Raw genomic sequence first — 22,881 nt, forward strand, 5'->3', positions numbered from 1 at the left:
GACCCGCGCTCCGAGCGCCGCCTCGCGGCGGGAAACGTCACCGCGGCTCCTCGGCGCACGCCGGGAGTTGTAGTCGGAGCCGCGGCCCCGCAGCTGCCCCAGCGCCGCCGCGGCCGCCGCCGCTCCCCCCGCCGGCGCTGCGGGCTCCGCACCGCGACCCCGCGCTCCGCCTCTGCGGCCCGTGCCCGGAGCACTCCCCGGCGGGAGGCGGCGCGGGCGGGCCGGTGCGCGCCTGCGCGGGAGGCGGCGCCGGGCGGTGAAGTTGGTGGGAGCGCCGGTGATAAAATGGTAGGTTGTGCGAGCTCGGGGGGGAGGGGAGGCGGTGAAACCATGGAGGGGAAGCCTCGAACAGCCCCCAGGCATCCCCCGGGCTGGCGAGCTGAGCGCCCCTGCGCCTCCCGCCGCGCCGAGTCCCGTTACCCTGCCCGGGGAGGCGCCAGGCGAGGGGGACGAGCAGCGCGGGGACGGAGGACGCGCACCCCCCGTGCGGGGTCGCGCTCCCGCCGCCTCCTCCGCTGGGCCGGGAGCGGGGAAGGTCACCGGGGGCGCGGGGGAAGGGAGGGGGCCGGGCCCAGCCGCGGGTATTTCGAGCGCGGACAGCCGGCGCAGCGCGTACCTTTCCCTTTTTTGGGATTGGGGCTGCCGGGGCAGGTCACCGCAGCGGCGAGTCCCTCGCTCCCGCCGGCCCCTTCCCCGCCGCGGGACGCGGCAGGTGCAGCCGGAGGCGGTGGGAAAGGTGCGGTACAAATTCCCTTGCTGGGTCGGGGTGGTGGGGTCGGACGGGCTCTTTTGGGAAGGAAGGGCTCTCCTGGTGCCTCTGCGGCAGCACCTTCAGCGCTTCCCTGGGGTGTGCGGTGCGGTGCCATTAGCGCTGGGAGAGGGCTCCAGAAGCGTGGCTGAGCTGTGCCTGGATGCGAGGTGCGCATCCCTGCTCGGTGCCATCAGCGAGGGCCGTGCTGGGGCCAGGAGCTCCAGAGCCGCCCCGGTGCCGGGGAGGTGCGCGGTGCCGCTCCCGCCGCACGGCACCGGCCGCGGGTGGGAACCGTGCTACGTGGCAGGGCAGTGGGCTGGAGAGACGTGCGTGTTTCTGATCGCTTCAAATAATTCATTTCGCTAGACATGAAGCTAGAAAATATCCGTAAACGCCTGGCGTTAACTAGGGTTGAAGGAGGACGTGGGGTTTGCTATGGCGTTGTTGGCAGAGTCCTCTGTTTTAAAGTGGTTATCGCTAAGTTTGTTGCCCAGAAGAAGTTTATGTAACTGAGGAAGATCTAGGTGCAGAGACTCCCTTGGCTAGACCTTCTTGAAAATTTGGAGGCGGGCTGGAGCTTGAAGCTAAAGGATTACTAGTTATTTATTTACCAAAGTATGTAGTAGTTATATTTTGCACGTTTTTCCTCCCACTATAAACATTTCTTGTGTAAAAAGAAACCCAGCATGTTTCTTCTTACATTAAATTGAAAAATCCTGTATGAAGGACCAAAATCCTTATCTTGTTTACATGATGTGTTTCTTGTCTCGGGACCATCTATAGTCAAGATGTCCATATGGGTACAAGAGATAAAAAGTGAGCTGAAAGATGGTTCCATGTTTACTGCTCGCTGGATCAGGATTCAGTTCTCTTTTAAGAGACCTGTACATTTTCCAGTATGCCTGATGATTTGAGCTGTAGTGGGGAATTTATACAAATTTCTTAGCTTAGTTGTTGGCCCAGAACATGTGTGACGTATGGTTTAACAAAATTGGAAGGCACAGAATATGATAAAAAACAGAGTTTGACTTAAGCTATCTCCTTCTGCTTCCAACTACATGTAAAGAATAATGTTGAAATATGTTACTAGCAAATTTTCTCCCTGTGAAATACCCATTTCTACCTCTTGGGTGTTCCAGAAGTTTAGGGGTATTGTCTCCATGTGGTTGCTTTAATTGAGAGAAGCATCATATTAATTCTTGTAGACCACTGCAACAGGCTTTTTTGTTGTTTAGTGGGTAGTAGTATAAACATATTTTTCAAAGTAAAATTACACATTTACAGCAATCTTATAGTTTCATTGTAACATTCAGCAGTCTCCAATATGTCCACTTCATCTATTTTATTTTTGCCTTATGTCTTCTGTTGGCAGTGTTTTATAACATAATTATATGAGAAATGCTTCTGCCTTTTTCAGCGGATGACTGATTAAACTTTGCATTGTTAATTGTTGCTAAGAAAATATTAGGAAAACTCTTGGATTTTTTTCTCCATGTATGGACTTACACAGAATTTGAGAATCTGTAAGTTGCACCTTTTTAATGTCTCTTTTTTATAACCACTAGGCATATCTTTCAGAAGATAACCATATTGTAATATGACGAAACTTGTGTTTACTGCTGTTACAGAACAGAAAAAACGTCAGCATATGTGAGCAATAAAGCAGAAATACAAGTTTGTTACTGACAGAATATGTGCTGCTAAAAATATATGTATAGATGCTGTCATTTCAATTTTCAGAAGAAAATGCTGTCTATTTAACTGCAGAAGAACAAGGCTTTGTCTTCCTGTAATTCTGAAGTGAAAGTTGTCATCAACAAGAAAACTAAAACCTTTAAAAGATAGGCATTAGTACTAGAATGCTGAAACAAACTTCTGGATTAGCTTCATTGGCTTTCCTGCTTCTTTTGCATCCCAAAGCATAAACTTAAATCGTCCCAGAAGGACAAGGTCCGCCAGTTTATGGCATTTACCCAGGCTGGTGAAAGGACTGCTATATACTGCTTAACACAGAATGAATGGAAACTAGAAGTGGCAACAGACAACTACTTCCAGAATCCAGACTTGTACTACAAAGAATCCATGAAAAATTCAGTAGACAAGAAGAAATTAGAACAATTATATAATCGATACAAAGGTAAGGTTTCGTTTTCTGGGGAGTTTTTGGTTGGTCGGTTTGGGGTTGTTGTTGTGGATTTTGTTTTGGTTTTTTCTAAATTATGTTGCTTGAGAAGTTTTTCTGCTTTTCCTTCTACCATTTCTTCTACTTCTACCATTTCACTTCTACTAAGGAGTTTTAAGTATAGCTTGCTAGCTTTTGCTTCTCACTGTGTGTTTATAGTAATAAGATAAGCATGAAAAAAGGTTTTAAATGCTCTTAAGGATCTGTATATAACTTTTGTAGAGATTTCTGTAGACTTTAAAAATAGGAAATTAAACTTCCAGTGAGGAAAAAGTGCCAGCCGTCAAATACCGTAGCAAAGTTTATTATGCAACTTATGTGATTTTTTTTTTTTGTCAATAGCTGCTCTTGAATGTGTATGATGGTCTTTCCATGGCAGAATAATGCATATTGTTCTTATGCTAATATCTGGGGGAATTCATTCTGTTCAGAGACAATAATATTTCTATACATTGAAATCAAAAATGTTTCAGATAACATTACAGATAGGAGTGTGACAAAACAGATAAGAAAACTCAAGAACTAGAAACTACATCCTTATTTAATTCCTTCATGCTGACAAATTACAGCAAAAGTGGTGTGCCTTTTCAGAGAGGTTTGGAGGAAAAACCCACGGGAAAGTGGGTTAAAGGCAGAGTTGTTTCTTTTCCAAGTTTCATTTTACGTCATTGTTAAAAAGAACAACAGCAAAAAAGTAGGGATTTAAATACAAGAAAATAATCCAAGTGATAGTGCTTGCTGAGCTGGAGCCATCTGACATGGGCGTGCATTGTTCATGTTGGAGCAGTGCAGGCTGGAATCATTGCTAGCTCCTGGTGGAATCCATACATCTCATGTTTGAAAACATGAACTGCTAACCACTACTCAACTATGATTTTATGTACTTTTCTAATTGAAATATATGGCATGCTTTGTGTACACTTCATCCTTTTTTTATGTTACTGTTTCCAACATTTTTGTTCTTCTTTGCGTAATCTGTTCTATTTTAAGTCTAGGAATTCTTTAGTGCTTCATTATTATGTGGTAATAAATTATGTAGGGACAAAGAGGCAGCAATGCTATAGTATTTCTTTGTGAATACAAACACCCAGAGACAAAACTTAGAGAACCGTGTTTTGGTTTATATATGCCTATGTGTGTGTTTACATATATAGGTGTATATATAGCATATACATACCTCTGAATCTTTTGTTTGCTCCTTGAATTTCAGTCTTGGAAATTGCTGGGTTAAAAATATATTCAAATTCATAAATGCTGTTAAGACTATGTAAAACAGAAGAAGATTATCATGAATGTTATTTGTTATTTATAAATTTCTAGCAGGAGCAAACTGCACCATCTGACTTTTGTGGCAGCAAGTCTAGCCAGTTTATGTCAGTGTTTTAGTTACCAGCACACCTTTGCAGTTCTGGCACTTAAACACTGTAGGTGTAAACATTAAAAACTTTCACAAGATTTGACAGAAGACTGCAAAGGTTGCAAACCAGAAAATGTTGCAAACCAATTTTCTGTAAGTTTAGAATACATAATCTGTTTACTGATTCTCTTTTAAAAATACATAGACTTCAAGTGAAAACATTTGTGAAGGTTATGAAAAAATTATTACCTGTATGATGCAGCACATCAGAGCTGTCAGATGATTATTTGTTAATATGTTTTGCAAATAATTTTAATTCCTGTATTTGTATTTTGAACTGCAGACCCACAAGATGAAAATAAAATTGGCATTGATGGGATTCAGCAGTTCTGTGATGATTTAAGCCTGGACCCAGCCAGTATCAGTGTTCTGGTTGTGGCGTGGAAATTCAGGGCAGCTACGCAGTGTGAATTCAGTAAAAAGGAATTTATTGATGGCATGACAGAGTTGGGGTAAGTATCCATTTCTGCACAGTTTATAAAGTAAGGCCTGAACCGTGTTTCTGTTCAAAACATTTTCACTTAAATTGTGGGAAACTTCAAAAAGCTGTTGAGGCTAGTGCCAAGCTTAGCAGGTGCAAAATGCCTGTAGTGTCTTGTCTTCCTTGAATTGGTGCTTTACTGCAAAGCCTTAGTGACCACAGTAGGGGGGAAGCAAAACAATTTCTACCTGTAGAGCAAGGGAGTCAGATGATTCATGTAGCTTTTTATGTAGTTCATAGTAAGGATATGCATATTTGTGTTAAGGATTTGAGTTGGACCTCCTGTTGTTAAAAACTGAAAGTCACTGGAGGTGTATGAAAGGTAAAAAATGTCAGTGTTGAACCAGAAAGGAAGTAAGAAAACAGAAAAGAGCCTTCAGTCCTTTCCCTTTACCTTGCTACCAGCAAATGGACCCATCTTTCTTTTTGTCCATTTTACCACACATACTTTCCTCTCTTTCATACTAGATACTTCATTTGTACAAAATATCCATGGGGAATTGAAATAAAAATGAGGATATTGGTAATAGAAAAGATTGGTCCAACTGTGATGTAACTGATAAAAAATTCCTTTCTGGGTTATGGAGCTGTTCTGGATAATAAACTTTGAACATTGTCTCTGCTTACCAGTAAAGTCAAGCATATATCATCATAAAATATTTTGTGTATAACTTTTCCTTGCGAGAGGAGCAGCATTTCTAGTATTTAGAAATGTCAAATGACTCTTTTTAACAGATTGCATTAAATGGGTGGATAAGTACAGTTTATTACTTGTTCCTGTTTTTTGTAGCTAAGCAATTTCATTTGATCTTAGAATGGCACCTTAATCAATACATTTCTAAGACAGATCAACTTTTAGGAAATGTGGTGGTTGCTTTTTGAGCAGAGATTGTAGCAATCTGATGTTACTGACCTCATCAGTTATTGATTTCTTTTTAAGCTTTCCTTTTTAGGAAATTCTGATGAAATAACTTCTGACACCATCTGAAGTTCACTGCTTTATTTTGTCCTATGGGGTAGCTTTGAGTAGAAATTACAAGAATAATTATGATTTTCTAATCATGGATAGAAATTAAGTGCTCATGTTATTATGTTAAAGGTTGCCAGCATTTTTTTTCCATAAAAGTGATTAAAGATCTTTTGCTAAACCACCTGTTCTTGGAACAACAGCTGTTCTTAGGAGCATAATATGACTGTGCCCACTTGCCACAGCACTTACTGAGAATTTGGAATGATTTTGTTATGTACTTGGAGGTACAGTGTCTGTGGTTTTTAGCAGTGAAGACAAGTGAGCAGTCAAATGGAAAGACATTCCCCGAGGCTTAGATCACACAGCATCTTTAGGATGCATATGAGAAGTTATATTTATTGTCTAGATCAAGTTCCTAGGAGAAGCTCCCAAACTGAGCTTCTCAGTTGAAGACTATTGGCAGAATTCTTTCTTTTTTCCTCCAGGCACTGCTGGAGGCCAGAAAGGTACTTATTTTTATCTGCGCAAGACAGTTAAAACTGCATTTTATGTTTTAGGGATCGTGTTATAGTTACTCATCCTTTAATAGAATTTTTCTTGAATCTTTAGAATTAATACAAACGTTTAACTAAGGAGGACTTTCAAGTACACAGTTAGATGCTTTTGAAATTTGCTTCACGTTGAGTTTCTAGGTACAATTCAAGATATTGATAAAGTTCTTGTAAACCTTGAATATTCATTTGTCAGCTTAGGTGTTTTCACTGAAAATGCTTTGGTGGTGGTATTCACAGATGTGTTTCTGTTAGAATTTTAGTAACTGGATTCTGTCTTAGCCGAGCTGTTAAATAGTTTGCCAGCCCTCAGGCTATCATTCAAGGCTTATTTTGTTCCTTAGTTTTATTCTCAAGTGTTCTATGATGGGGAGAGAATGACTGCAAATAATACTTCATTTAGCTGGAAAGTCCTCAAATGTTAAGATGAACTGTAAAAAACATAGTGTGAAGCTCTTTATTCAGGAGAGCAGGGAATAAGCAATGTCTATCTAGATTAAAGCAAAACCACACACTTGTGTTACAACATCTGTCTCAGGGGAAGGAATAACAGAGTTCAGTGAGGGTTGGGTGTTCTTTAAGAATAGAATAGCATCTGTTCAGAAATTCATCAAGAGATAGAAAATAAGTTAAACCACTAAATCCTGTTTGCATTGTGTACCTAATGGATGTCTGTACATAATGTTCCACTTAAAATTCTTTAGTAAAGGCACATGAGCATTTATGTTTTTCAGAATGCTATCCACAAAGATAAAATCTTTTGTCTTAACCACTGTTTTGTTTTGCTCTTAAACAAAACCATAAAAAGGTGGGGGGAAAGTAGGAAGAAATTTTAAATATATGTAAATAATGTAATCTCTTTTGAACAGGTGTGACACCACAGAAAAGCTAAAAGCTCTATTGCCAAGGTTGGAACAAGAGCTAAAGGATCCAGCAAAGTTCAAAGATTTTTATCAGTTTACTTTTAATTTTGCTAAAAATCCCGGACAAAAAGGTCTAGGTAAGTAGAAGAAAAATGAGAAAATATCTGCAGTCAGTGAAGTCTTCCAAATGTTTTCAGTGCTACAATATTCTCATTGGCAATTGTTTAGTAAACTCATTATTGATTTCTTTCACTGATTTCTCTTTCTCATCTTCTTTCATTTAATCTCTTCTTAATGTCCCCTTGGTACAGATAATTTAAGGGTGTTCTCTGCCAGCGTTGACATTCTCTCACCTCTTGTCAAATGAAGTTCCTGCAGTTCTTTGAGACCTGTCAAATTTTTTTTTTTAATGCTGAGCTAGTGAGCTCTGTGTGTTAAGAACTGCTGAAACAACATGTCCCTATCAGCTCAGGAAGAGGGAGAAAACGAGGCAAAAGTTACTGTTCTCCTTAAAAATTTTAGTTTTAGCTCAGTTTTTATGTAAAGTTCAGAAAAAGGGTATTATGGACTTGATTTAAAACTGGTGAGTAAAAATAGGCATAGTTTATATATTATTCCTTGTAAAGTTTGAGCTTTATCCCAGTCCATGCCTTCTATTGCTGGAGTAAAACTGATACATCATTTGAATTCCACTTTTTTTTCTTCAAATCAAAAATATCTAGTTTTTGAATAGATGAAAATACTAATAAAATGAAGTCCACTCTTTTCAAATTTATGTTCATTTTCAGAAGATCCTGTGTAGGAAGGAATTAATGTTTTGTATATAGAATAGCACTGTACCATCATCCCTGTTTCTTCTGCTGTGTGTGAGAGGTTTGTTGGTTTTTATAGTGTTTTGGGGTTTTTTTTCTTTCTTTTTAGCACAGCCGTTTTAAATCCGTGTCTAAGTTACTTGGAAAGTTGATAAATTTTTTTTCAAGAACTGTTAGAAGAGCAGAGTATCAATTTAGACCTCAACCATGTGTGTTTGTTCCACACTCTTTACTTTGAATAATCTCTCTTGTCTTTCCTGGTGTAGATTTTTTTTTTTAATTATGGACTATGTTTAGCCAGTTTATATTTTATTCTTTTTTTTTTCTTCAGCAGTTCTGTTTTTCATTTCATCTGTCACTCTCTTGTGGCTCACGGGCCACTTTTACTGACAAGAAAATGAAGTCTTGTAGTGACTCTGTGAGGTTGGTTAGGATTATAGTCCCTTAGCTAGTCTTCATTAACAAAACTTAGTGCTTTCAAATTGCAGGAAAGGTAAGTCAGTTACAACTGAAGTTGGGATTTATGGGATACCTATAGAAGTATTACAGATAGCTTCGTGTTTTCATTGTTCGTTGCAACATGAAACTCATGAACTTGGGCAGTACACTGCAAAAGCTTTTTAGCTAAGCTTGTGTGAAGAGTGGAGGCAGCCCAACCCAGACTTGGAACTGTGGGAATTGACATCAGCCGTGTACAAAGTCTGTTTCTGTCTTACTCATTTCGGAGCCTTAAAGTCTTTCTGGTAAATTGTAACTGGGAGGCCTGTAAGTTTATGTCAAGTAAAGGATAAAGTGAATGGTTTGAATTAATGAAGTGGAAATAATCTCTCCTAAATTTCAGTTGCAGGATATTTTAATGTAATTTTTCTAGTGTCTGAAGTATTCAGTGCTTTTTCTTATTATGCTGGGAGCTTAAACCACCAAGTCTGGTAATTGTACTCATTGCTTAGGGGGCTGATCTGTAGGCTAAAAGTGTGTTGGATTCTTGGATATCCACATGACCTACAAATGTGCCTATTTGAAAACTGACCAAGTTTGACATAGTGCCAGTGACAAATGAGAAATTCATATTCTTAGCAGATTGTTAATAGAAACCTTTTATAAAAGCAGATGTAATTAAACTCTTTTTATTGGCTCCTTCAGGCTAAGCACTAGGGCATCCTTTTCTTTTTTTTTTTTTTTTTAAAGCAATAACTCTTGAGACTGGAGCTTACCAGAAACTTGTCTGTGATAGGCAGACTGACTTATGCAATTATTTTTCATGGTTTTTCCTTGTTTGTTATCTTAGATATTGAAACTATAAGAAATTAGTGAAAAATCTTTAAAATGTTCACGCAGCAATGCTTTGGTTACGAGTCATGTTCACTGCTCCATCATTTCAGATTACTTTTTTTTAAATCTGTGTCTGCCATTTTAAGAAGTGATGTACAGGAGTTATTAGTTTATTTATTGTCCCCTCGCCTCTGAAAAACACCAGGAAATAGTGATTTATGGGTTCCTTATTAATACGCCAGGTGGTCTTTAAATTTAAAAGGTAGAGAAATACTTACATAGTGTAGAGAAATACTTATATAGTGTATTCCCTTACGTTAGACAGGGTCACTATCTACCAACACCAATTCTTGCTCATGCTTTTCTAACCAAAGCTCTGTGGTATGCTACAATATCTACTAAATTGCCTTTTCAGTTTCAATACATATTAATAAGATTTGAGGTTTGATTTGTACTGGTCCTCTGGCTGAACAAGTTTGAAAGCTATTGCCTTCACAAAATACAGTCTTAAATTTTTGATGTCAGGTTTCATACATCTTTGTCCATGTTTGCTTAAACCTATTGTTAGTTTTTTTTTTCTTTTTCTAGCATATAAGTTAAATCTCTGTTTCTGAATTTTCCAGTTTAATACTTTAACCAGCCAAAGTAAGTATACAGAATACATTTTGTTAGAGTGAGTGACAATTTCTTGCAAAGTTGGCGATGATGTATGTGTCTTCACTTAGTCTCTGGACTGAGTAAAACCAGCTACCCTGATAAATTTTCCAGTATCAGCTCTCTGATACTGAAATTTCGTCTTCCAACTCTCATTTCCTTTGCAGTCAAATTGATCTAATTTTCTCTTGTCATGTAACACCCAAACAAGCCAGATAAGCTTCCATGTTAAGTATTTTGCTTATTGTTTTGCATCCTTTTGAGTTTGCTTAAGTTTGATACTATTTGCAGTCTGTTTTACTATTTTCTGCAGCACTGCAGTGTACCCAGTTGAATCTGTTTCTGATCTGATATTTCTGCAGTTGATTACTCCCTTTAGCACTGTGACTTTGCACTTCTTTAATGAAATCTTTCTTGCTTACTTCATGTGATTTTTCCAATTTGTCCAAATAATTTTGAATCATAATCCTGTCTTGTATTGTGTAAGACCTTTTTCAGGTTTTGTCTAAGTTGCAGATTTAACAAAAGTTTTCTTTGTTGTATCATCTGAGTTATTTAAGTATTGGGCAGTGTTAGATGCAGGACTGACCCGCTTAGATGAGTTACTTTCTCCCAGTTTGACAGGGAATGCCTGAGATTCTTCCAGAACTTCTTTGACTTTTATGAGGCTTCAAACATGGTAGGAAGCAGTTTGAGATTGCTTCAGCATACTGAGATGAATTTCACTGTATCTGGCTTCACTTTGGGCAGCAGTGCTTGAAGACTGAATTTCTAAAAGTTTTTTCTGAAATAACTGTCAGTTTTCACTGAATCTTTTTTGCTTGGAGCGCAGCTTGGGGAAAAAATCTCTGAGTGTCCCAGACTTTCTATAGTTATTATCAGCAGGACACGGTATCTTTTATCACACCAGCTGCCATTTGTAAGATGGGGAGTGGGAAGGCACAGAAGCCTGTCTTAGGTATTTTGGTTATAGTAGAATTTTGATGATACCTGACAGAGCTGTCTTCATAATTCAGAGGGGATTTTGCTCCAGGAAAATGGTCTTGGAGAGGAGTGTGCATGTAATTTTGTGTTTTATTAATTTTTGGACTAGCCTGTATTCTCTTGCTTTTTAATTTCTTTTTCTTCTCCAGTTCCCCTCAAAACCAATGGAAGAAATGCTGCCATTATGTAGATGGGAAGAATCCTCTCCAATAAACTAAGTTACATCTGTTCTGTCATGCCCTAAAATAGACACAGTATTCAGTACACTGATACTCATTCCTAGAAATAGGACTGCCTTTTATAGGAGTCTCTTTTCCACAGTTCATGTGGTGACAGTAGGGAATTTTTATTTCTCCTTGTATCTGCAGGGCTTCTGTCACTGTGGATTCTTCCAACTCGAATGTTTGCATTTACTTTTGTTAGCTCAGTATTACCAGGTAGAGTGCTCCAACCTGGGCACGTGCTGTTCAAAGAACAGTAGTAGCAGTCCCCCAGGGTGATGATATCTTGTGTAAGGAGCGAGATGCAGAAGGCAAAAGCTCAGTGCATAGGATCTGCCATGATGATCTTGAAGCAGAAAATGATGTTCTGATTAATGTTACTAAGCACCCAACTGTCGAGTGTTTTTCAAATACATCTGAATAGATTTGATCATTATCCAAGAAGACAATGGATGCATATAACTGTTAAGACTGTGACTCTGTAAGTGGTGGACAGAATTAAGGAAAAAAAAAGGGCAAAGTTTCAGCAGAGCTGTGCCATCTCAATGGCTGCATGTTGGACCTGGAGTACATAGTATTTAGTTATATAAAACTTGATTTTAATTTTGTCTTTATATGTTGTAGGTGCAGTTTATCAAGTTATCTGGTTTGCAGGAGATTTTAAAAATAATTATTATGGATATCTGTGATTCTGTCTTTAATCTGCTTTCTCATGTTCTTTCTACTGTGTATAGTGCAATAAATCTTAAATTTTTTCATGGTGCAGAGTTGGATAAGTTTATCTTGCATTCTACTCCCCAAGTTCTGCCTTTCTACTGCAGTCTGAGTGAAATTTTGTATCCTAGCTCTTGTTGGTAAATGTATTAAAGATTAGGATTATAGGTCTTGTCATGTTGTCTATAGAGCAGTTCAGATAGTTCAGATTTCTAAGGGCACTTTCAAAACAAGGCCTTAGCTCTAGCTTTTTTTTTTTTTTTTTTTTTTTTTTTGCTTGGTTGGGTTTTTTTTTAACCTGATACTTGCTTTGATTCTCTTACTGGGTCTCCCTTTGAGCCCCAAAGAGACATGTTCAGGAGTTTGTTACAGTTTGTTTCAGCCCCAGGAAGGAGCTTAATGCATTCTTTCATGGTCTTCACCTTCCAACATGGAGACAAAAAGCCGGTTGAGTCCTTCATCACTTCTTTGTGATCCCTTCGTCTGCTTGCTGGCTCAATAGGTTGTGCTTCCTTCTCTCTGCCAGTTGCCTGGGATCAAGCAAGAGATGAAAGATGAGGAGGGCATTCAGACTTGAATCAAATATTACCTCAAGACCAGAAGAATGACTATCTTTGCATCCGGTATGTGGACTTCAAGGAGGTTTCCTCTCCTATAAGCAGATGAGTATAATGTACTCTTTTTAATTGAAGCAACATCAGCTTTGGCTTTTATCATAACAATATCTCAATATTCTTTGAAGAGATCTTTAGACATTAGGGAAGAATATTTTTTCTTTCTATTTTGTTTTCTTTTTTCACTCCTGCCCTCCCCCCCAGGCTAGTTATCAAGATGTCTTTCCCCTTTCAATGAAGAATTACATTCATAGGCAATTTGTAGGAGTGAGTGCATGGAAGAAGTTGAGTGAGGTCTATAAATGAATTTTATATTTATTTTGTAAGAGGTCTGTAAATGCTGTATTTTAGGTTATCCAGTGACCTTGGTTTGTGTGTATGGTTCTTGCTTTATTTTTGTTCACATTTTCCATGTTGAAAATGCCAGCAGTTTAAGGGAAACTTAGTACAGAAGAGGTGCTTTGATCAGTAGGAGGGTGGCATAACTGCCAGTTCTACTAATGCCTCACTGATTCCCTTATTCATGTTTGGGAAATGCATATGCAGTCAACTTTGTCATCTGTTGTTGTGTATCTGAATGGTACATGGAGAGATTTGCAGAGGCAAAAGGATTTTTGAACTGGCCACAATCAGGTTCATTAGGCTGCACTCAAACTGGTGTTCTGACAGTCATCTCCTAAGTCTAACCTGCATTCCAAGTCTGTTTTTGTGCTTAAGGTGAGAATAGATAAACATGAAAGGTTCTGCATGGAATCAGGCTGCGTCAGCATGGCAGGTGCTGAGACAGAGCCAATGAGCACAGCCAGACCCTGCTGGGTTCCTGCAGTGCCCCTCTGAAATCCATGAGCTGTGCTTTACCATCCCTCCTGTCCACCACAGGCACTTAAGCCTGACACTGCATTATCTGTCCCCTAACACTGGGCACTGGGAAGCTCTTTGCTGATGTCTTTGCAGGGATGAGCGGATCCAGCTCAGCTAGATCCCGAGTTTAGCCATGATCTGTATTTGTATCAGTCCCCTTGACTTGTTCTTTCCCCTTCTGCCTATCTTCTGTGGGGGAGCTTCCAGTTGCAACTATAGCCTATTTTGCTCTAATCTTTTGGCAATTCAATTAAATATTTTTGGGTTTAATCCTCATGGTATATTCTTGTTATTTTGCTGATTAGGAAAGAAGAAACTAATTCTTGTGTCTGTGGTCCTAGCAATTTGGTGGCCAAAGAAGACTCTTAAAAATCATTCAGAAATGAAGAAACGAGGAATTTATTTATTAACTCACTGAACCCTGCAAGTATTCACTTAATGCTTATTGGTCAGGCAGGTATAATAGTCCTGTTGTTGAGACGGGTAGACACCATTGTTCTTACCTGTGCATCAGTTCCAACACAGTGTTGAAAAGTTATATTCGTAATTCAGGTGAATTAGTGATAACATTCTGTCCATTTCAAGCGTAAGTGCATGAACAGGTCTTGTTGGTAGGGCAGACTGAGAGCTAGAAAGCTCTGTTTGGCAGAGGATGACAAGTGAGTGCTGCAGTCCCAGAGGGTGGTTTTGGCACAGCAGGTCTAAATGAGCTGCATTTCATGTTCCTCAGAAATCCTGCTCTCCAGCCATTTCCTTGCTATCTGTTGATTTCTCTTTTTGTTTTCACACTTCCTTAATTTCTAGTGTGCAATGATTTTATTGCCCTGGTCCAAAATCATAACATGAAAAACTTGAGTCTTACTTTTTTCATGCAGCGATCTATTTTTTTTTTTTTTAATTTCTTAACAAGATTCAGTCAAGTCTTAAAAGTAGACACAGGCTGTATTTTTCCTTCTTCATTAATTGTGCTCTTTGTTATCACTTCAAGCTTTCTGTTCAATCAGGATAGAAGAAGCTAAGGTTTTTTTAAAGCCTGTTTAGAATGAGGTTTTCATGTTTGAGGATAGATCATATTGCATGCAAAATACTATTTCTGATTGAGGAAAGCTGATTAAGTTGTATGCATTGCATACAACTCACCAGATACTGATTCTGAAAATATTTTTGGATTGAAAGGAAAGCTCAAATTATATAATGTACCGTATATGATGTAATTCTATGATGTTCTTTAATGATTTAGCAATTTTATGATTTGGATATGAACATGGATGTTAGCAATGAAGTCTTATTTAAACTGATCCTTGTCTAGGTGTTTTCAGAGATCCATGCATCTGTCTTCTGTTTATAAAACTTATATTATTGGTCTGTAATGTGGGTAGTATATATTTTGGTATAAAAACACAGCATATTTTATAGTTGTAGTTTTATTGTTATTGTAATGATGCCTTTGTATCTATACAGCATTGAAAGAGGTATTCCTAAGACTGCCTGACGAATTTTTGCCTTGCAAAAGTGTCTTCATGTGGGGATGGAGAACCTAATGGCATAAGGTCTTTTCTCTATTTTAGTATCTGTCTGTATTAGTGCAGCACTAATTGTAGCAGATCCACAGCAGCACTGTTTATTGGTACTACTGTCAGCATGTAGAATTTGAACTCTGTAACTAGGTCTTCCCTTTAAAGCAGAAAAATATTTTTTTGTCCTCCAGTGCCAATTTTTTTAACCTAGGTAGGGAATTGTCTTCAAACAGAAGTGTAGGCATATCTGCTGAGATTGTGGCAAACCTGAAGGCCTAGTTTGCTCGTGTGCTTTAAGGGTGCATAAACTGGCACCACTACCAAAAGTGATAGTCCCATCTAGTCCTTGTGTTCAAATAACACTTGTGTTAGTTGATGGCTTTGTGGGATTACAGTGAACCAGGTGAGAAAGATCGACTTTTTTTTTTTTCCCCTTTTGCAAATTTTACTGAGATAAGAACTTTCCTCCATGTGCCTACTGGGAAGAGCAGCTCCAGTGTGGACATGTTTCATCCACTACAGAGCTGTATCCTCAGTGGGATATGCATTTTTCGTGTGTTATAGCAAGTAACTTCTGTGTCTTTGTGCAGGAGAATTCATTGGCAGACACATGTACACAGTGTCCCTCCAGTGTCAACTTAAGAGAGTATTTTGTATGCGTTGTGTTAAACACAATTTTGCAATAATCAAGTTTACCTTAACATAATACTGACTTGGACAAAAACCAAGGAAGTGTTCTCTCTTTTCCTTTTACCTCTTCTTTTGTGGTACCTTTAATCATCTTTGTTTCCCTACCTGTGCTTTCTTCCTTTTTCCAGGGAATATTTACATCAGAAGTATAAACTTTTCAACTATTAAGATTTTATTTCTTGAAAGTGCATTTGGCTTCAAGTTGTCACATGATAGAGTTGCAAGGTTTGCTTGGAGAGGTTGAGTCCTCATAAAGAAGCCTGAGTGAGTGGGATCAAAGCCAGTTACTTCACAGTGACGTTTAGAAACTTTTAAGTTTCTGCTTTTTCACTCTTTTTGCCTTTAATTTGGGATAACAGATAAGAATAATTAATCTGCATATCTAAGCATCAAGTAATGATATTAATTTCTGTCTTCTACATATTTTTGTGAAAAATGAGCGTGGTGGCATAGACAGGATGAGCAAACGGAAGTTTAGTGGAGCATAATTCAAATTCTGTACTGAAGAGCACTGTAGGACAAGCACTGGCAGCACTGTCCCTGTGTAGATAGGTAGAGGCATATTGCAGTTCTCTGCATCTTAACTGCTGCACTTCATCCAGACCCCAGCCTTGTCTGAAGCAGGGACTCTAGGGGCATGGCTCTGTTAAAATCTGGACCATCTTTCAGACATGAAGCTTGATTTCAGGTGACAGTGTCCTTTGGTTTGTAGTGTGATATGTACAATTTCAAAAACCACTCTTCCTTCTTGTAGGTGCAGGTCGAGCTTCTGTTTTATGTGCTATCACAGTACTGTCTCTTAAGCTTCATATTCTGTTTACACTTTGTTTATACTGAAAGCACAGGCTGAAATATTTCTGTGGTTTAAGAAAGGTTGTGCCTTATTTATTGTTGCCCAGTAGTTATCATGTACCTAGTGCAAGCACCAAAGCCATTAGGTATTGTGAGCTGCTGGGGATGAAAACAGGCCTTCAAGGAAACATCCTTTCTACCCTTAAGCTGCATCTAATGTCGCTTCTGCCTTTCTGCTGGAATATGTGGCAGTGCTGCATCTTCCTTGAACCCTGCTCTCAGATCACTGGTCATGATGCAGAATAAGGCTGATTTCTTGGACTTGTATTTTCAGTACTGGGTTTAAGTGTTTGACTATTGAGTGATGCCAGAAGAACAGAACTACTGCTGTAGGGGATTCTGTAGAATCATAATACCACAGATAAATGACTTTTTTCATCTCCTCATGTCCTTACATTCCCTTCAAAATGTGTGTCCAAAATGTGATAAATTAGGAGGCGTGGACATCTGTGGATTTAAATGTTTGTTTCTATCAATATTTGCTATGTTTATGCATGTATGCGTATATTTTTTTCTTTTTTGATTTGCAGAGAGATTTATCATTCAATGCTCTGTTTCTGTAGATTGAAAGTAGCTTTAATCTGGCGTTGGCAGATGGTGACAAAAATATTTTAATTTTATTGACCTTGATGTTCAATACAAAATCTATACTGTTACTGCTTGTCTTCTACCTTTTGGGTCAGGGAGAGTAGAAAACTAATTCCTTATAGTTTTTTTTAGTGATTTTGAAAGAGTGTTATTTATTTGTATTGTAATATGCTAGGTGTAGCATTAATTGTTTAATCAGAAGGGGTTTATTGTTTATAATGTACTGCAATATTTACATGTTGCTTTATCTCTTGCAGATCTAGAAATGGCAATTGCATACTGGAATTTAGTCTTGTCAGGAAGGTTTAAATTTTTAGATCTTTGGAATAAATTTTTGCTGGTAAGTATGTACTTTATTGCTTACTGCTTATCTTATTCCATAGTAGTCTGGCTTTTGTTGGCTGTGTGCTTCCAATAACAAAAATATGGGCTATCTCTATACTTCAAAATTTTTCCTTTTTGAAAACTGATATAAAATAGTCTCAAATCAAGCCAAATTAAATCTTCTCTTTATGGTTTTCTAATTTAAAAGAATGCAAAAAGATGCAACAATGTGTTCTGCTTGCTTAATCCTGTATCCTCCTACTTAGGAAAGTTCCTGAATGAAAGGAAGACATGATTGTAAATTAAACTGGTGCTGCTGATTCTCGGTGAAAAAATATCAGAGCTGTGATTATTGTCAACCACGTATTTTACCATGCTTGTCCTTTTGTAGTACTAATGCATAAACTCAGTCTTTTTAAATCAGTCATACCAGAATTTAATGTTAAGAGACTTTGCATTTTCAACAAAATTTTTTGCCTGAGTTATTACATTGATTAATTTTTTAGCTAATAGTAGTGAACTGATCTTGACTGTTGTCTTATTATTAGTGCAATTCTGTGGGCAGTGAAGTAAAGATGCATAACTTAAACCTTAGAAATTCAAAAATATTCCTGTAAAATACCAGATTCACTCATCCATGTTTCTTCATTTGCATGTCTATATAATTACAAAAAATGAAGTTACATAATATATAATTTATCTTGATTTTCTTAATTTTGTCCTTTTATCTGTAGCTTAGGAGAAATAAAAAGTCTTTCTGCATTTACTTCCCCCAGTGCTTAATAGGGAAGGTGTACACTTTTTGAAATATTGTTCTGTATTTTTTTTCTAATTTTTTTTGCAATATGTTTATTTGAATCATTGAATAATATACCAGTTTCATCAGGAGGGTTTCTGAAAGCATTTCATGTTTTAACTGCCTCAGTACATTTTAAGACATCCAAATTCAGATCTATAGATGTAACTGAAGAAAAATCTTCCAAGTTACGACCTGGTATTAAATGTTTCTTTAGAAGAGACATTTAACCTGAATGTTTAGTTGAGAAGAAATACTTAAATTAAAAGATTTCAACCTCAGAAAGAAGCAAGCAGGAAGTCTTTCAGACAGATTTCTTTTTGTTATTGTTTTTTTTAAGATAGTGAAGGTGAAGAAATGTTCGAAATAGGTCTATTTCTGTACATGTCAATATAAAATATTGCTATGGAATTTGAAAGTAGTTTGGACTGAACAGTACTGTTATTCCTTTGTACAGGAACATCATAAAAGATCAATTCCAAAAGATACTTGGAATCTTTTGTTAGATTTTGGAAATATGATTGCAGATGATATGTCCAACTATGATGAAGAAGGTAAGCAGTACCTGAATATCTTCAAAAATTGGTACAGCAGAATTAAAATACTACTATAAATGAACAAGAGAACATGTTACCTGGTGTCCTAATATGTTTACCCTTAAAGTTTCAGCTGCCAATACAGTGTCATACTTATTGCCAAAATAGTAGTGATAAGGAGGTTAACTGGTTTGCTGTAATTTGAAAACAGGGGTAAGGATACAGTCACACCATGATAGAGCACATTATTTGAATGTGTTATGCTACAGACCTCTGAGGGAAACGTTTTGTACAAAATTTTTGCTACCCTAAATGCAGCTTACTCTGTTACTAATTCTGTTCTGGAATGTGTGCAGAAATAAGTCCCAAGATATGAATGGCTATAATAAGAATGCTGTAGTTTTGCTATCAGCTAATGCTTATATTTGTACTGTGGCATTCTGTGTTTTATATACATTTTGGTTGTCTTAAGAACTATTGCTGACAAAAGAGATTCAAATGTAGCATTTATTAGTTAGGCGGTTTTTTCCAAGTATTTTATCATGTTGTGCTTGTTAAAGCTAGACTAGGGCAGAAATGTCAAGATGAGGTAAATCCTTTGTACTTATAGACTGTACCAATTTATTGCTGATGATGGTAGGCTAATTTCTCAATTGCTTGATTTCACTGTAGGAGCGTGGCCTGTTCTAATAGATGATTTTGTGGAGTATGCACGACCAGTAATCACAGGAGGAAAACATAAAACTTCCTAACCTCAGATTTGTTGATATGGACTAAATGAACTGCAGTGGGTAATGAAGATTTGTTAGCTGATAACGGCACATTGGTGCTGGTTTCAGTGCTTGGGATGACATTCTGCAGACAAAACTGAAATTCCTCCTTTCTGCCTAAAGAAAATGATGATGGACATGTGGACACTTCAAGAACAAACTCAGAAGATCCAAGCTGTTTGTAGGCTATTGGCTTCAATTATTGTACTGGTTGTATCATATAGGATGTAGATTTTGCATGATTTTATACTTTGAAGAAGTTTAACTAGAGGCCATTTTATTAAAGTTTTGACAGCACAGCATGCCATTCAGTTCATAATCCAAAGTGAACACCAGCAGTTACATGAATAAAAATGTATTATATTGTACTTATTAAAAGCAGTATTTGTGGTATATAAATTAAATCCATAAATAAAACTTATGCAGTATGTTGTATTTTTATAAAAGTTAGTTCTGTGGCTCTCTCTTGATACAGAATTGTAAAAAAACCTCAGACAAATGAACATATGCTCTTTTTGGTTTTAACTTATTGCCAGAATGTTAAATTTGTATTTTCACATCCTACATGTGTACAGTGATCACATCCAGCCTTTTGCTTTCTCCCAGTGAATTTGCATTTTTCTGCTTGAAGTGCTTGGACATGTAACAATGGCATTGCTGAGGACAGGCTGCTGCTCTATGCTGTGTTGCAACTCCAGCTTTTTTTAGTAACCATTTTAAAGCAGACATTAAACCAAAGATGCTTTTATAGTTAATGTTTAATTATCATAATTCAGTTAGTCTCCAATTATGTATTTTATTTATTTTAATAAGGAACTGCTGGAATATGGATTTTATTTTATTTGTAGCTTGAAACATATCATAAATTCTAGCTAAATGCAACATAGTTGTAAATTCATTTCCTGGCACTTCTCACAGAAAATAGATGCAAGTAATCCCAAAGACTTAACTAGTTGGCTTCCACGGTGGAGAAATAGTTAGGGGTAAGGAGACTTTATATTAATGATTATAAGTATTCATTCTTGTGAATGTATTGTGCATTTAATTATATTTAAGGGGATTAAAAACCAAATCAGTGCAGTTTCAGTGATCTCAAGTCTGGTGAAATTGGACCAGTTTTCACCAAATCTGAATTCGTTCAGTCACTTGTTTCTCCCCTTTTGCCAGCCACTGATTATGAAGTGCACAGTGGTGTCAGTCTTCTGTTTTTCATCAGTGTCCTCTGAGCACAAAAAAGTTTTACCAGAAACTATTCAGCGTGTCACAGGGTTCTTGCAAATGCTACCTCATCAAAATGAGTTTGTCATAGCCACTGTAAAAGTTTGTTAAAATGAAGAGTTGCTAGAGAGTATGTACAGCTATGATCAATATATTTTCTGTATTTAAGGCTGAATAGATGCAAGAATTTTGGAGAAAATAGTGCATTAAGTTATATAATTTATATATCTGTTTGGATCGTTGAAGTGTTGCATGACAACAGACACTTTTATAGTTGCCAGGGTATAAAAGCTGACAATATTCTCTTAAACTCTAATATTTAGAGTTTCATACAAGCATTATGTCAACATGACCTGCAAGGACAAGTGTACATGCTGCATACAGAGACTACCTTTGTTCTTCCACTTGCTAGAATTTCAGTTGTGCATGACATTTAAAAAGCAAGATGAGGGAAGATTTCAACAAATTAGTGATTCTTCTCTTAGTTAGAGCCCAGCAAGCAAGTTACAAATGCCCTGTGAGTGATTTGTTATGCATATTTGTCTTTCTTTTTTTTTTTTTTTTTTTTTTGTGAGTGTCTGCCCTGGCCAAACAGCCGCCAGGTGTCAGCGTCTGAGCCTGCTGCTGCCTGGTGCTCCTGCGCAGTTACCCACTGAGGTTGTACCAAATTTCTGCTTTCTGACTGCATCTTTTTAGAAGGGCATTTGTGTCCATAACTCTCAAGTATTCTACAGAAGTCAGCAGAGAGCTAGAAGTAGCTATGCTCTTTTTACTGTGTTTGATTTATGTGCACCTCCTCCCCAGAGCAAGCCATTTCTGTATCTGTCCCACAGGCTTTGCAGAATGTGCAACATCTTATAGCATCAAGTGCATTTATCTAGCCAGAAACAATGGAATGCTTGTTACTCACACAATTGCCACTTAAAGTATATAGATAGAATGTAACTGACCAGAAGTAGCTTAATCTATTGGTATGTGATGTAACTGAAGTTTCATAGCACTAGAGCTTGTGAAACATTTGCTCATGATGAGAGCTCCATCAAATCATTCTGATGAACCTTCTACCTTTTAGAATAAATAGAGCATAAAAAATGCATGTGGGTTGAGGGTTTTTTTCCTTGTTAATTACAGCAAGAAGGAAGGGTGCTTAGCCCAGGACTCAGTGTGTGTGTTTGTGTATATATACATATATGTACACACACATTTAAATCTCATTCCTGGAGGGATCCTTCCTGGGTGACAGTGGAAGACTGAACAAAATACTCCAGAGATAGTAGTTGATCCTTGTGAGCCAGCTTTTGAGGTTTGCTATGCTTTTCCTTTTTTTGTTCTTCCTGGTCCTCTACCCATTTTAAACCACATGTGATTTTTACATTCCCATATAAAGTAACACCTTAACACTTGAACAGTCATAAAAAATGCAAATAAGCTGCTTTCACCTTACAAGTTTGTTGCATGTTTTAATCATTTGCTGCTGTCCACAGTTCCACTTTACAGGGTACTCTGACTTCCATTTTAAGTAAGCTGATACAGTGGTAACACCTAGGCTACTCAATTTATAATCCTAAATGCTGCAGATGTCTTCAAGTTGTTCAGTGCGTACAGTATTACTTCACAGATACGCTGTATGTATTTTTAAACTTGGTGCCAAGTTGTTTGGTTTGAAACTGAGCCATAGGATTTGTACTTGCCAATTCTAAATTTAAATGTAATTTATCATGTGTGTCATGCCAAGGAGAGCAAACCTGCAGGCATCTGCTTATTCAATGCACCTTGGAGATTTGCTGCTGAGTAAGCTGTACATGTGTGTATATTTTTTGGCAATGGAAAAAGGAATAAATGGACTTTCAAAGGATTGAAGTCAGTCATGTGAGATGTCTGTATGGTTCTTGTCAGTTTTCTGCTTTGGAAGTCTTGGTCTAGTGGGAGTTTTTTGTTGTTGTTTTCTGGTTCATTTATTAGTTTCTTGTGTTACTACTCCACCAACCAGAAGAGAGTAAGGATGTAACTCATTAATTTTTAAGTGGCCTTAATAAATGTTTGGTTTGGTCATTTGTGTCACCGTTAAGCTTTTAAGAGGCTTGACATGTTTAGCTGCAGTACTGTATTCACTGCATGTATCTGCTGGTCACCAGACTCTCCACAATTTGTGTCATTAGTTTGTGCTGGCAATGGGAGCTGCAATTGCAGGAAAGTGTTGCTCAGTCCTGGCTCTGAGCTCTGTTGGAGAAGCAGCATGCTCA

The 22,881-nt window shown here is 37.9% G+C and overlaps 1 protein-coding gene across 11 annotated transcripts; it reads left to right on the plus strand.

The window, feature by feature from the left end:
• Window positions 1–137: 137 nt before the first annotated feature.
• On the plus strand, window positions 138–22,493 carry DCUN1D2 (defective in cullin neddylation 1 domain containing 2). 11 transcript variants are annotated; one of them, XM_072933289.1, is made up of 8 exons: window positions 139–288; window positions 2,169–2,274; window positions 2,380–2,888; window positions 4,634–4,802; window positions 7,222–7,352; window positions 17,252–17,334; window positions 18,572–18,668; window positions 19,323–22,493. In XM_072933289.1, exons 3-8 carry the CDS (start codon window positions 2,714–2,716, stop codon window positions 19,400–19,402), a joined length of 735 nt encoding a protein of 244 aa, XP_072789390.1. In that variant the 5' UTR covers window positions 139–288; window positions 2,169–2,274; window positions 2,380–2,713; the 3' UTR covers window positions 19,403–22,493. The 11 variants fall into 11 exon arrangements, with proteins under 11 accessions (XP_072789388.1, XP_072789390.1, XP_072789399.1 ...); XM_072933298.1 differs by having other exon boundaries at window positions 2,672–2,888; XM_041717856.2 differs by having other exon boundaries at window positions 142–288; window positions 2,124–2,274.
• The last annotated feature ends 388 nt before the right edge of the window (window positions 22,494–22,881 follow it).

This window comes from Taeniopygia guttata, chromosome 1, assembly GCF_048771995.1.
Source record: "Taeniopygia guttata chromosome 1, bTaeGut7.mat, whole genome shotgun sequence".
NCBI lineage: Eukaryota > Metazoa > Chordata > Aves > Passeriformes > Estrildidae > Taeniopygia > Taeniopygia guttata.